Source organism: Lathamus discolor, chromosome 4, assembly GCF_037157495.1.
Source record: "Lathamus discolor isolate bLatDis1 chromosome 4, bLatDis1.hap1, whole genome shotgun sequence".
NCBI lineage: Eukaryota > Metazoa > Chordata > Aves > Psittaciformes > Psittacidae > Lathamus > Lathamus discolor.
In genome coordinates, this window is record NC_088887.1 from 36505279 (window position 1) to 36518921 (window position 13643).

General features: G+C 40.8%; 1 protein-coding gene across 4 annotated transcripts in view; it reads right to left on the bottom strand.

The window, feature by feature from the left end:
* Nucleotides 1-379: 379 nt before the first annotated feature.
* Nucleotides 380-13643, bottom strand: part of LOC136013345 (butyrophilin-like protein 10) — a 39009-nt gene continuing 25745 nt past the window's right edge. For 3 of the 4 annotated variants that reach the window (XR_010612233.1, XM_065677086.1, XM_065677087.1), the window contains 3 exons: nt 9239-9601; nt 8022-8057; nt 3655-5325 (listed from right to left, as the gene is read on the bottom strand). Coding sequence is in view for 2 of the 4 variants with exons in the window: in XM_065677086.1 (XP_065533158.1) it covers nt 5222-5325; nt 8022-8057; nt 9239-9601 (503 nt within the window). In the remaining 2 variants the exon portion in view is untranslated. Of the gene's footprint in view, nt 2830-3654; nt 5326-8021; nt 8058-9238; nt 9602-13643 lie in introns of those variants that run through there. The other variant, XR_010612232.1, reaches the window with a different exon arrangement.

Sequence of the window (13643 nt, forward strand, 5' to 3'; positions counted from 1 at the left end):
TGGGGTATGGTAAATACCATATGTGGCTGAAGACTTGCTAGGGACATGGAACAACTCTTTTTATTTGGGGGAACGAAGAGGAAGAGTAAGGCTAGAGTATGGGTGGTGGGCATGCTCTGCTTGCTCTGTGAGTCTTCACAGAATCACCGTTTTTGCTGCTGGAGCCTCTTGCCGTGATTAAAAAAATCTAACAAAAGCATTCTGAGTTTGTACTTCAAAGATGACGCCATTTTCTTGCAGATTTCACAGAGATTTCTTGTGCAGATTGGCAACTCCAGCGTAGTCACAAAGAAATCATACACAGAAACCAAGTCATCATGGTAGCAGGTTCGTGAAGTGGATTTTGGACATATTCTGAAACTTTTGCTTGTGCATCAAATTTTTCATGGACTTTTTATTATCAAGTTGGTAAGAAACAGAATTTAAACATTGCCACTGTAATTTGGTGCAAATCTTTCCTCTGTAAGCTTTGCTTTTATGTAAGTGGATGTTTTTAATACCGGTTTTATACACAGAGGCTTGGCAGTGTATGGGAGGTCATTGTTCATATAAAATACAATGGCACTTCAAAATGTGTCATTCCAACATCTGCAGGAGTTTTAAAAGAAATTTGGTAACACAAGAAAGCATCACAGAACTGAGGTGGTATTGAAATCCATAGAGTAGATGGAGAGCAGCTTCTCCAGAGTGCCTGAAATACTTTTCAAGGTAGATACAAAAAGAGAGCTATCCATAAGGTGTTTGTTGTCAGTACCAGAACCTTAGGTGTTTAGTGGGGACAGGACAAACATGTGCACTGGGGAAATAAAAGGCAAATTTTTATTTTCTGAAATAATCACATTTTAGTGCATCTTTTTACTCTTCTGTTTTTCTATCATTCAAGGATAATGTTTTTTAAGGGAGAAAGAATCATGCACTGGTTATTGCCTTTCGTTTTGTTTTATTCTCTCTAATTTCACGGTAATGTGCTGAGTACTGACCTTTGATACATACATTTTATTTTTTTAAGTAACAGAAGATTGTTTAGCTTTGGTGGAAGATGTAAGATTGACATCTTGGCTTCCAGCCACTGTAAATTTGGAGGGAAATTCCATGTACTCTTAGCAATTAATAGAGACAGTTGTCTGCCAAGCTGGGTTTTTCCTTTCCTTCCATAGGGCTGTTTGGAGCTGCTGAGGGGTTCGCTAGTTTCAGCCACATGGATAGAAGTGTATGATTAATTTGTTTTGTTAAGCACTATTACAGAAATAAGTGAAAGAATGTGTATTCCCCAAGCCTCCACAAGGAGGCATGCAGTATCTGGCTTATGGATCCTGCCAGTTTTTTATTTTCAGAAAGCATGTGACAACTTTGCCCTACTAAAAGGGAGTGGTAAGAATTGCCCCTCCTGCTTGTGTTGCTTTTCTAGTGCTGTGATAGGGTTAACTTGCCGGATAAGTTGTTACCTGCCAGTTGTGTTTCTGCCTCCCCATTTTGCCCTCTTTGATGGACACACACAAAAATCATGTTCCAAAATGTTTCTCTGCCAGTTGTTGCAGTGTTCACAAAGGTGACAGTGGTACTTTTTTCTTCTAAAAACAGAAATGAGAGTTAGGATTGAGATGCACTTTTCATTTTCACCCTTCAGTTTGTGGCTACAATTGAGTTATGTTTTGGGAAAGATGCCAGCATAGGACAGACACTTCAGTGAACAATGCTCTGGGCAGGTTTTCGCTTACCCAGGCACAGTATTCCAGCTGTTTTCTGTATCCAGGCACCATACTCCAGCTGTTGTTTTCGGTGCAGCATTGTGATGTCAACATGTAGATGTGTAGCGGAAATCAAACAAATACTGCTTCTTACTTGTTCAACAAAACTCACTAGGAAATCCAATTCCATCACAATGAATGCGTTTGTCTTACTGTCTTGTCAAGACTTTTTCTTTAAGACAGTGACTTTTTATTTATCCCCCTGAAAGTATAATATCGAATATACTTGCATTAAGCTCTAAAGCCTTCCTGTGATATAATTATCACTGAAAAATGAGGAAAAGTGTAGTATAAAGTCATAAAATTACACAATGTGGTTGGGGACAGATGTGTGGGTTTTGCTTTTTTTGTTGTTTTTGGGGGGTTTGTTTGCTTGTTTGTTTTAAATAATAATGCTATTATAGCCAAGGTCACCTAAAACCAAAGTTTGTGGGGAGGGACTTTTATCAGGCCAAGAAATACTCCTGTAAGGAAACACTGTTTCTTGCAGGGTCTGTGTGTTTGCAAGCTAGCAGTATCTTATGTGTGTGTGAATACATATATATTTTTTTATATTTTGGACTGGAGACTTAGATAATCCTCCATCTGCAAATAACTGAGTAGCCTGCATTCCAGGGCTTGAGTCTTTCGTTTAAGCTGGTTTTATTCTTTCTTCCCATGGCTTGAAGTAGCTGAAGGGAGCTTGCTTGTTGTATGGGTCAGCCTTAGCCCTTAGAAGACTTAAGGAACTGCTATGTGGCTATCTTTTCCAAGCTGATTTCAGTGGTGGTCAGCATCTCTGCAGAAAGAGATAGATTGGGGAACAGAAAGGTCTAAAATTGGACAATCCCAGAAGTTGAAACAGAAATTGCAATGAGGTTTGCATTACAAATAGCAACATGATTTTGCGCCACATAAAATCTCTTAATAATTTCTTTAATATAGCAGATTATCAGCCTATGCGCTTGCCATATGAAGTACATAGTTGTGGGCCATGAAGATCCTACAAGTGGGAGAAGTGGAGATTCCTCCTTCTTAAATGTGTGAATCGTTATTGTTCTCCATAGTTTTCAAAGCTGTCCCTCTCATTCACAATGAAATTCTGGAAAACACAAGAAATATGTGCTGCTCATGTTCTGTGCATGGGGTAAACACAACAGACGCTTGCTGTGTTACCCAGGCAAGGAAGGACAAATCAAGGTCTACCAGTCATTCAAACCTTTCCTTGCAGTCCCCAAGGAAATCAGAATGGCAGGTAACTATAGCTTTGGGGAAATATAAAAACAGAAGTGTTTAAGCATCCCAAGTGCTGCTGCAAATCAGAGTAATAAAAACGTAGTGTTGTAAACAGCATTTAGAGGTCATTCAGTTTTCTTCCCCCACCCTTCAGTCTGCCTATCTTCATCGGCTCATGTGCTTATTGTGATTCATGCCAGTTTGAACAGGCAGGGAGAATCACTTCTAAGGGTGAAAGAGGCAGATGACTGAGGGAATTGAGCATTCCCGGTAACACCAGCGAGCACAGTGCCTGCTCTTAAACATATGACTGAGCTGTATGTAAACATATGACTCCCTCTCTGCAGTACTGAGGGTCTGTCCTAGACCTGCATGCCTGCATAAAGATATTTAATTACTCGTTAGCTTGCCCAATAAATGCAGCTTTACAGTCATACATCTTGCACTTGTGAGCGGAGGTGCTCATGTTGTCCATGTGCCTCAACACCTTTTGAAAAGTGGAGGGCTGCTTAAATGGCTGTTTGATTTTAGGAGTCATGGGCCTTGAGATGAGGGCAAGCAGTTCAGAGTTTTGGGACTAACAGACCTGTACAGATACCATCTTTTGGACTTTCTGATTGCATGGGGAGCCTAGCTAACTGTAGGAACAACTGGAATACAAATTAAGAACTCTTACAGACCAAGCAATTGCTCTCTTCAGGGTTTTGTTTGTTTAAGCTTTAATTTTAAATCAACTTTTGTTTTGAAAAATACGTGGAATCTGAGACAAACATTTGGAAGGTAGGATGCAAAAAGACAATCACAGTATGTACAATTCATATATTAAAATCTTTATATGAAGTGGGACCCCAACTGCTACACTAAGCTTCTGTGTACGCAGAGTAGCCTAAGTGCCAGCTGAGCATCACGGCAGCAGCAGCTCAGGCTGTGATTGGGATTCCGTCCCTCTTCCCCACTGTGAGGAAAGAGCACTTTGTTAAGAAAGTCAGAGGTAACCATCTCCTTTACCTCAATGGATACCACTTGAAGCTCTATTCTGTTTCCTTCCTTACAAAACAATCCTGTCTTTCTGTGGGAAAGAGAGTGGAATTGGTCCCAATCAAAACGACTTTATGTGCATCCTTATGAGTCAGCCACTTCCCTTGGCTTGAGGGCCCAGCCAGAAGGAGCGCCTTGCAGTCACAGTGGTTCAGCAGCCTGGGTGAGTAGTTCTCTGGATGCTTCTCAGTTCTGCAATAGGGTGGTTGCAGCAGCTGTGGCCTGAAACAGAACTTCTGGACTTTCTTGATACTGCTGGTATTCAGGATCCTTTCAATCTTCGGTTTACACAGGATATCTGTGCTACCTGAATCAGACATTTCCAGAAGTAAATCCATTTAATTTGCATAAGTATCAGTTACAATTATTCTGACCAGTTTTCTTCAAAGGTACTGCTTTTAAAGATGTAACATTATCACAGTACCAATTTCTTTTGGCACAGTTCTAGCTTAAGAATCCATCTTTTGCACAATAATCACATTTACGTTGCTGTGTTTCATGAGAGAAAGAGGAAATACTGAATTAAATCTTTTCTGCTTTTGGCTTATTTAGAAGTGGATTTTGTAATAACATATCACTTCCTTTATGTTGATGTTTTATGAACTTTCATCATCATTCTCAGCCAGCTTCACCCTTCCGCTAAAGAAATACTACATTTCTTGTGGAAGTAAAGTTGCTACTGATAGCCCATGATGCTTAGGAGTAAAAACAGAAGCTAAAGTTTCACATGTTCAAGTTGCACAAGGTTTGTGTCCTTACGTTTCACAAAACGAGAGCAGCTTCCTACTTCCAGTTTTTATCTGACACAGAGGGTAATTACTTTTCTCCTCCCTACAATTCTTTTGAAGGACAGCAGATAAGATCTTAGGCAAAAGATCTCACTAGGGTCAGTTATGTTGTGACCTTGTAGTTTTATGAGTCTTTTATGCTGTCATTAAAGCAAAACCACAAAATCCATATGTTCATACTGGCAGTACTAAAACCGGGCTCCAAGAAACAAATGAAAACCAGACTTGCCACCTCAGAGTTTTGCTGCCTTTGATTTTGTGGAACATCAAAATGCAGGATATAAACACTTAGTGCTAGGTCTGTTTTCAGCTAAGGTGTTTCTTTCACGTGGCTCTGGAACAGTTGTCACACCGTTCTGTCTACACAGCTGTTCTGCCCAGTGAGGTCCTCTGGTGAGGAGAACTTCCCAAAGAGAAGGTTGGCTTTCCCAGTTACAAGTGCCAAACTCCCAGTAGGACCAGGAGGTAGAGAGAGAGGGGAAGCATTGCCAGACATGGTGCATTAGTGGGACTTCTGGAGGAAATCTGGCTGTGTCCTGAAAAATTAAAAAAGAGAAAGTCCACATGTAACTGGTGATCCGACAAGAAATATATTTGAAGATATAGTTTACACTAATGCATTGATGGAAGACTGTTGTAAGATCATATGGACTTTGCTCTTTCAGAATTCTCCTTTTCAAGTCTGTGAATGTATACCATCCAGAAAAGAGGCGAAGACGCTCAGCAACATTGAACACAACTTCCTTTTCTGGATGACCAAGAACACTTCTTTAAAATCCTGACAGAACAACAACTAAAAGAGTATAAAATACATCATCATTCTACCTACCTGGGGCCTGAGGCAGGTGTTGTGATTAAGAGTCTATAAAGAATAGTAATAAGTAGTAAAAAGTCTAGGCCACAGATGCTTAGGTGATACCAGCACTGTGTACCACTATTAGTATGTAAGCCACAATGTGGACACAGGGGCACCGACTGGCTTTGGCACAGATGGTACTTGCAACCTGTGCTGAATGTGGTATACAGGTAAAGAAAGATTTTGAGCCCCCAACTTGAGCAGTAGAGAAATTTCTCCTCTAAGAGTTTAGGTCCAAGTGCTCTGGGAAGATCAGGCTGTATATTGTTTTCTATAAGCAATTCTTAGGCTGTTCCTATTGCTGTGGTATCAGCTTTCAGTATGTTGCTGCAGTTAATTTATGGCTAGTAGTGGTGCTTCCTTCCCCTCTTCCTAGGAGTATGCTGTATTAACATGTAAAGAGCAAGTAAACATTAGGTAGTCCTCAGTAAAGCTTTGAAATAAATGTAGGATTATAGCAAGTCTCTTGGCCTCTTGTGACCTTTTCCAGGCCCAGGCCCCTCCATTAAAACAAGTTTTGATTGACCCAGAAAGAGTCTCACAAGAAACTAAAAGTGACAGTAAAATTAAGCTTTTAAAAATAATCAGGGAAAACAATCCAGCAAACAAACATAAATGAAGCAGAAGTGAAACAGATCAAACCTGTTTCTGTTTTATGTAAAAATAATGAATACCTCCTGATCTGGTTATGATGACTGCAAAGTGTAAGAATTATTTCTGCATACTGTGCCTTTGTTCTCAGCAAGTCATTTAGCTTTTCTAAATCCCTTCCAAAATAACAACTAATACAAAACAGATTCTCTTCCTTTCTTAAGAAATTGCTGAAAGTTAAAAAAAAAAGAGAGCTGTGGCTGATAATTTTCTTTAAAAGAAGTTAACAACAGAAAACATTTTTTCCTTTTTGCAAAAGTTGCATTGCAAAAGTTAGGCTTTTGTTCTTTCCTCCATCCCCAAGCCCCTCCAAATCCAGCAGTACAGGAAACTTCGGGTGTCTTACGTATGTGATTCAGTTTGTTCTCCTGTAGCAAAGGTGAAACACTCTCCCTTATCCCAAACACCTTTTTTTGTGTGTGTGCGTGTGAAAATACCTTTTCATGGTAAGAAATAGTTTATATTGAGGAAAAGTTGTCAGAAAGTTTTTGGCTGAGTCAAACATATATGCAACTATCTCCTTTAAATACAGCGTACTTCTCTTTTGATTTTGAGAACTTTCCACTGCATTAATAATTTCTTATTTCTTGTGGAGGGTAACAGCTAGAGATATTCTAGCTCCTGTTCTGCTTGCTTTTGTAATGTTGTAATGTGGTGCTGTGCCACTGAAGGCACATGATAGCAGCTTAAATTTAACTTCGTGGTTTTCAAAGATCTTTAAGCCAGCTAGGGGAGCTATTGCAGGTCTAAAAAGGATAGATACTTCCTGTGATTTTTCAAGTTGTTTATTGCTCATGACGTACAGAGGTTATTTTTTTCTGTGTAATTGTAAGATAAAACACTGCAACATTTATCTTCCTTAGTTTTTATTTGTGTTTATTGCCATTTAATCTGGCTGTAGTGTCATATTGTGGCTGAACTTATTACATTAACTGTAATATAATTATTGTTATGGAATGGATTATGTCTTTCAGCTACATTGAGTAAAATACAAATTGCAGCTGTTGGTTTTTATGTGCAAAATTTTGCAGGTTTGATACCAGTTTAAAGTTTTGTAGAGCTAACAGGAAAAATTTTGCTTACAAGCAAGATTTTTATGGGAGAATTTACTGACAATGACATGTCAGAGCTGGACAGCCCTTCTGCACTGCATTCCCTCTGGAAGTGTTGCAAATGACCTAATGTAGTTAAATCTCTGTAATGATTAAACTGAGACATTGTCATTTGCACTATACTTCAGAATTGCCTTTGGTGAGATCTGCTTTAGTTTTCCCAGAAGAGCTTGTGTGGAGTCACAAATCATTTATTTTTAGAATATTTATTATTTATGCCAAAGGACTTCCCCCCCCCCCCCCCCCGCCCAAATCTCTTGATCTAGAAGTTTATTCATACCAAAGTAATTTACAAAGGCCTTAATTCATAGAACCGAATGACTTCCATGTTGTTTTTTACTGATTTTTATGATGCCTATAAGGGTGAGTAGCTTTATAGACTGGTGACTGACGGCACTTCAGTATTCTTTCCATGCTTTAGGTCTGTCTTAGTAGTGGAAATACTTTTCCCTGTCTGAGACAGCTGTATTTTGCTAGGCTTAGTAAGAGAGAACAAGCATCATAAGTCAATTAGACTTTCTCTATTCAGCACGTTTTACCAATGTGGCAAATTCAAATTAAAGCACTGGATAATCACTTAAAACAGTTAGCAGATTAAGGAGTATTGCCTTACCAGAGGGGGAAGGAGCCTCCTCAGTGCTAGAAGGAGCTGGAAAAAAACCCACAAGAATCAAAGTTACATGTTTGAGCCTGGAACAGGAAAAGGGGGCTGATAATTGATCTAAGGGTTAGTAATTTTTTTTCTGAGAAAGAATATATTTGTCAAACTTATTGAATGTTTAAATATGATCACATAATTAAATCAGAGTAAAAGACACTGTACTGTTCCCAAACATTAGACAATGAAAAGATTTTGATTCTTCATTTTCAAAACACTTTTTTTCATTTTGAAAACTGCAAAACGTTTCACTTAGAAATTTTCTGACCAAAAGTATTTTACTTCACATTTTAAAAATATTTTTCTCTTGAGAATGATGTGCATTAAAACAAAGATACTGAAGGGTTTCTATTACTTGAAACATCTTTTTCTATTTTAAGTGGAATTAAATGTTTGTAGTTGACCAAAATTAAAGTTTTCTGCTGATTTATTCAACCAAGACACCTTAAAAAACTGTGATTAGTTTGATGTGCATCCCCTTTTTCAAATTTGCTTTTTCAATCTGTCAACTGGCCAAACTTAAAGCCCCATCATTCTGATGGCCATGCTTGTGGGTAGTTCAACCATCTTAGCTCTGTTGTTTGGCACTATTTGAGCGTGTGTTACAGTCTCACTCATTTTCCTAAGGAAGAAATATAATAATTCTTGTTGCATGTGTCCAGCATTGCCACCAGATCCAGATCTTCCAGCTACAAGGGAAAAGGTGATCAGCAACTGTCTGATGTCAGAAAGGGTGTATGGGCTGGACTTTGGATTTAATTACCAGAGAAAAAACTAATACTGCTTCACAGACCCAATGCAAACAATGAAATACTCTCCTGTTCCTCTGGGACAAGGTGGATCCATGACAGTACAAAGCCATAAATAGCCAAATGCTTAAAAGTTGTGGAGACCTCATTATTCATTAATGTCTCCTGTGAAGGGAGGAGGAAGAGGCAGGTGGCTTGCCTTAAGGAGTCCTGCTGCTTCCATAGATATGCTGTGCTGAAGCTTAACAAAGATGCATTTATTTTCTTCCCAATTATTCTTCCAACAAAAGCAAGGAATAGAATAAAACTGGGTGAAGATCTGCTTTAAAAATTGAAGCCATCCCAGCTGATGGCCATACATGGATTGTCAACAAGAAATGCTGCCCCTGAGTCCCTCCTACTGAACTGTAAGAAAAATCTTACCTGATACAATGAGTTTAATATTAGATTTCTGTGTTTTGTCGGAATGATCCCCCGTCTGTTTGTAGATGCAACTATATACAGCTGTGTCCAGTAATTTGACATTGGAGAGCTTTAAGGAAAAGTTGCCATGCTTCATCTGGTCAAAAAAAAGGCTAGTTCTGCCACAGTAATTGTCATTCTGGAACTGCGGCAAATCCTGCCCATTGAGAAAAAAGTGCACTACAATGGTGTGCTGAGGATCGTCAGCCTCTATCTGCCAGAACAGCATTGAACTGGAGAGGGTCAGCTTTCCAGGAGAAGTGGTGGTGCAAGGCAAAACAACAGTTTCTCCAACAAATGCATGGCATGTTGTGTCTGGTCGACCTGGAATAAAACCCATACAACTTTCTCAGTGTGCAGCAGAGCTAGGGACACCAGGTTTCCTAGAATTTGGCTTCATCACACCATTATTGCCTCTCTTCCTCCCTCTTCTATGAGTGTCCTCCTGCTCCCAGCCAGGCAGAGGGCATTAAGTGCCGTGCCAGGATTGAGGGCCATGTATGCTCAATGCTCAGCCAGCTCTGCAGCAGGATGGATGTTGCTGTGCAGCAAGACAGATGTTGCTGCACGCAGTTGCTTTCACTTCATCCGTATGGGTGCTGCTTGAACTTGTCTCTTTAGCTGATGATTTTTCACCCAGTTTCTGAGGAAATTAGTTTTGAGATCAGGTGTCTGATTCGATTCTAATTAACCAGTCAGTTCACAAGAGGAAATGAGGATGCAGGAAAGTGAAGATGAGCACACATAAATAAGCAAGTATTGCTTTTGTAGGAAGGAAGTCTGAAAAAAGAAGCATGAAAAGGGTGTTACATCAGCACGAGAAAGATCCTGGATGAATCCCCCAACTCCTGTTGCTTGCCTGTCAGATCATGGCTTCCAATTTGTCAGTAATGCACCAGAGGCTTCTGCCTCCTTCCCCTGTGACACCTTGCAGAGGGTCTGGCAGAATAGGGCTTTTATCTGCAGCTCTGGCTTGGTGCACTCTTGCTAAGCCTGCCCTCTCATACTCTTTGGTATAGCTGTTCTCCCAGTATGCCAGAAAGAAGGTAAATGACTTTTCCAAGGGAGACAGATACTTTGTATGGGTGGTGGGTGGCCTGGACAGATCTTACCAACCAATTCCGGCAGAAGCAAAAACCAGGGCTATGGTAGCCTGCTGGTGAACAAAGAGGTAGGCAGGGCAGGAAGACAGATGCATCTCACTTACACACACTGTTCATTTAATAACTCTGATACTAATTATTTTTATAAATTATTCCAAGTTAGTTGAAAGTATACTAGAACTACAAATGGGGGAATCTGACACTGTCATGTAGGACAACTTTTACTAGGTTGTGGTGTTATATTTTCTAGAGGAAGACTGCATTATGGAAGAAGAAGGGCTCTGTGCATTTATAAAGCACAGACAAGTAGGTGTTTTCAGCACAGAATGTGGGCTTAGCAATTTAACCAAACCTGTTTCATAAAAATATTTTATAAATTAAAACACAGATGAATTAATTTGGATAGAAAACTCATTTGCAGCAGGGAGCAGAACAAAAGCAGCATGAATTTGTGAGTTTGCCAAGGAGCAAAACTAAAATTCACTTTGAAACGACTCAATCTCTTTTCATGGCCAAAGTTCTGTGAAGCATAAGGGGTAAGTAATCAGACTACAAAATCACAAAATCATTAAGGTTGAAAGGGACCTCTGGAGATCATCTGGTCCAACCCCTGCCAAGGCAGGGCCACCTACAGCAGGTGACACAGGAACGTGTCCAGGCAAGTTTTGAATGTCTCCAGAGAGGGAGATTCCACGACCCCCCTAGGCAGCCTGTTCCAGTGCTCTGCCACCCTCAACACAGAGAAGTTCTTCCTTGTGTTGAGGTGAAACTTCTTGTGTTTTAGTTTATGGCCATTGCTCCTTGTCTTTGTGATAAACACATAAATGTATTGGCTTTCGCAAATCATAGGTGTGGTTATGTGGATATGACTGTACGAGTTTACAATAACAGAAACAAAGCTCGCTAATGACGCAAGATTAGACAAGTTAAAGAAGGGCCGGAACTCTTGAGCAAAACGGAGTCACATAGCAAAAGAATTTGTAAAGGTAAAAGAAAGAAGGGGGGGATTTGATATAAGAAAAGCTAGTGCCTGGAAAACAGAGTCCCAAATCTTCACTCCAAAGCCAAGCCATCAAAGTACTTTTTAACTTAACTTAGGTTGTAGAAAGAGGAGAATGTTTATGTTGTAAGTCTGTGGAATTTAGTGGCCCCACTAAGCATGAGTTAATTGTTTCACACTAGTCTTCTAAAGTATCTTTAGCTTTAAAGAACAATGTGTTGTAAGTCTGTGGTGAGATAACAGGATTTAGTGGCCCCACTAAACATGAATGAGTTATTTCACACACACCATTTCTACTTATCAGTTAGTTTAGAGACAGAGCCTCCCAAACATCTGCTAGCTTGGGATACTCCTTGTCTGCCCATCCTGCAATAAATTTTGCAGGAAGGTCACACTGTTTTAAATCTTTGCTAGTTACCAGAAGAATTACAGATATGCCTGGTTTCAGCTAGCTGTGTGATTACTGGGGCGTCCAACTGTGCCAAAGGTGAAGTACACTGTGGGGAAGACTGCTTACTTCATCTTGAAGACCCCTACTTACAAGAGGAAGACTGCTTACTTCAGGAGACTTATGATAATAAGTTCCTGGAGCTAATTATAATATCCCATGCCTATATACGGGAATTATGAATATGTATGTGACTAATGCAATAGTGAAAATATATAAACCTGTAACAAATACTAATCACTTGCACCTCTGGCTACAGTCATACTCCCAGTACTGTTGCTTTTGCTTTATTGACTTTGTCCCTCAATAAAACCTTGTTATCTTGTTTAGAGGAGTGAGCACGTATTTCACATCTTGTTGCTGTGCACCACTGAAACGAGTCTGGCACCCTTCTCGTAGCACCCAGCTTTGAGCTATTTATATGCACTAACGAGATCCCCTCTTAGCTTGTTCTTCTCTAGACTAAACAGGCCCAGCTCCCACAGTCTCTCCTCACAAGAGAGATGCTCCAGACCCCTGATCATCCTTGTGGCCTCCCTCCGCTGGACCCTCTCCAGTAGCTGCAGCAGTAGTACTGAGGAGCCCAGCACTGGACACAGTTCTCCAGATGTGGCCTCACCAGGGTCGAGCGAAGGGAGAGGATCACCTCCCTTGACCTGCCGGCAACACTCCTACCAATGCACCCAAGGATCCTGTTGTCCCTCCCGGCTGCAGGGGCACACTGCCGGCTCACAGTCAGCTTGTCACCCACCAGTACTGCCAGCTCCTTCCCACCTGAGCTGACCATTAGGTCAGCCTCCAACCTATACTGGTACTTGGGGTTCTTCCTCCCCAGGTGCAGTACCCTACACTTGTGTGAGAGAAATAAATGTTCTGAGTCACAGCGTAGTAATTCCTGTGTTCCAGGCCTGTGCATATATTGGGCTAAAACCCAAAGAGAGTCTCAGTTCCCTTTTGCAGCCACTGACACCAGCCAGGGCTCAGCTTGTTACATACCAGGATCTCTGTTTCTATATTAATCAGTGTCTGTTTTGAGGCTTGTCTGGTGTCACATTGTGTCCATCCAGACAGACATAAAAGCAGAAGGAAAAGTATAATTCAGAAAGCTAAATTGTGGACCCAAATGTCTTTGATTATATCACCAAACATCTGCTTTCCTTCAGTTTTCAGATTTTTCAGCTGAAAATCACCGTCTGCTTTTGCCCAACAGTGTAAACTTTCAGCTGAAAAATCACATCCCCATGGTGATGTATCAAAAATAGTAAACCAATTGTCCATCAGATACAGAGAACCGAGTATTTCTGGTGGTTGGTAGATTTCCCTTACTGTGTGGAGAGCTCAACTGTTTTTAGACTGTATCAGCTGCTGACCAGGTTTTGCTTCTTGAGAGGAACCTGAATCACAACAGTATCCAAACAGGGGTCTTATTTTATTTATAGTAAAGGTTGGCCTCTGCTGTACTGTACCCTGACTGCCACAGCACGTATGACTGTGCTCCCCAAGGAGACTGCTTCAGCCCTGCAATTAGCGACATACCCAGGCTGTTAGCTGTAACTGGCACACCTAGAAGGGCCATGACCACCTGAAGGAGAGCGGGGAGCAGCCTGAGAGCCATCCCTGAGCTGTTCGGGCCTGGGGAGCTGGGGAAGGCTGAGCTCAGCAGAGTCCTTCTGAAACAATGCCATGTCTGAAAGCAGATTGCAGTGATGGCTGGCCATGGTTAGCTAGCCACAGCAGGGAGGTGAGCGAGCCTGAGGCTGCTGCAAGTGTTTTGAAAGCTCTGGAAGAAGTGATCCTCCCAAAGAGCTTTCTGGT